This window comes from Buceros rhinoceros, unplaced genomic scaffold (assembly GCF_000710305.1).
Source record: "Buceros rhinoceros silvestris isolate BGI_N320 unplaced genomic scaffold, ASM71030v1 scaffold20967, whole genome shotgun sequence".
NCBI lineage: Eukaryota > Metazoa > Chordata > Aves > Bucerotiformes > Bucerotidae > Buceros > Buceros rhinoceros.
The window spans coordinates 10,142-11,055 of record NW_010424240.1 but is presented as its reverse complement, the minus strand read 5'-3'; the positions used below and the strand labels follow the sequence as shown (position 1 = coordinate 11,055).

Here is a 914-nt window from a genome sequence, read left to right as displayed (position 1 = left end):
CCGCTGTCCAGCTTGCGGATCTTGTAGTGCTTCACGTTGAGCCCCTTGGCGTGGTCAAAGTCAGAGACCGAGAGGCAGTAGGCACCTGTGGGAAGGACCGAGGGGCTGGTGGGGAGATGCGCCACAGACGGGTGCTCCCCATGGGTCCCACTGGAGGGAGTGGGGATAGGGGAGCAGGGCTGGGAGTGCAGGCTGCTGCTTTCACCCAAAAGCAGAGGATGGGGAGCAGATCCTGGCTGTACAGGCTGGCAACTTGTGCTAGGGAGGGCTGGCACAAACCCCTGGCTGCAGCCATGCCACCTCCCGCTGTCCCCATGTACATGACAGCTCTGCCAAGCCTTGCCATGAACATTCAAGGCTATGCCTCCCTCTTCAGTTACCTGCTGCACATCTCAATTCATTAGATGTGTCATACCTGCCTTATGTGGTCTGTTAGACCCACTGCTTGGGCAAGATTTGCCTCTGCATGGTAAAAAGTGCTGAAGGAACCTATTTTTAGGTTGCAAGGATGTCAGCCCCAGGGAGTGCACTATGTACCTGATCTTTTCATGTGCGGAGTGTGCATCATACTGTGGTGTTAGGAACAGCCCCCGCAGCTGACAGCCAACTCAGCAACCCTACGGGATGTGCTAACGAGGGGCATCGCCCTGCTCCAGTCCACCCAGCCCTGCCAGGTCCTTCTCTTTGGCCACAAATGCTGCTCTTGGCCAGGACACGTAGAGGCCACCGCAGCTCAGAGGAGCCAGCACCGCAGGGGTGAACCGTGCCCCCCAGGCTGGCACCCAGGAAGAGCCCCCCTGGCTTCGGGGAGGCCGGGCAGGAGGGTGAGCAGCCCCCTGGGTGCAGGAACAATCCTGGCTCTGGAGGCAAATGGGGGTTGCTGAAGGAGGGGAGAGCAGTGGACGAGAGGCAGC

At 59.6% G+C, this 914-nt stretch overlaps 1 protein-coding gene across 1 annotated transcript in view; it reads right to left on the bottom strand.

Moving 5' to 3' along the window:
* Positions 1-914, bottom strand: part of SRC (SRC proto-oncogene, non-receptor tyrosine kinase) — a 10,213-nt gene that overhangs the window by 2,766 nt on the left and 6,533 nt on the right. Inside the window, exon 5 of the mRNA XM_010140727.1 lies at positions 1-85. This exon is cut by the window's left edge and continues 11 nt beyond it. Within this exon, the coding sequence (XP_010139029.1) occupies positions 1-85 (85 nt within the window). The remainder of the gene's footprint in view (positions 86-914) is intronic.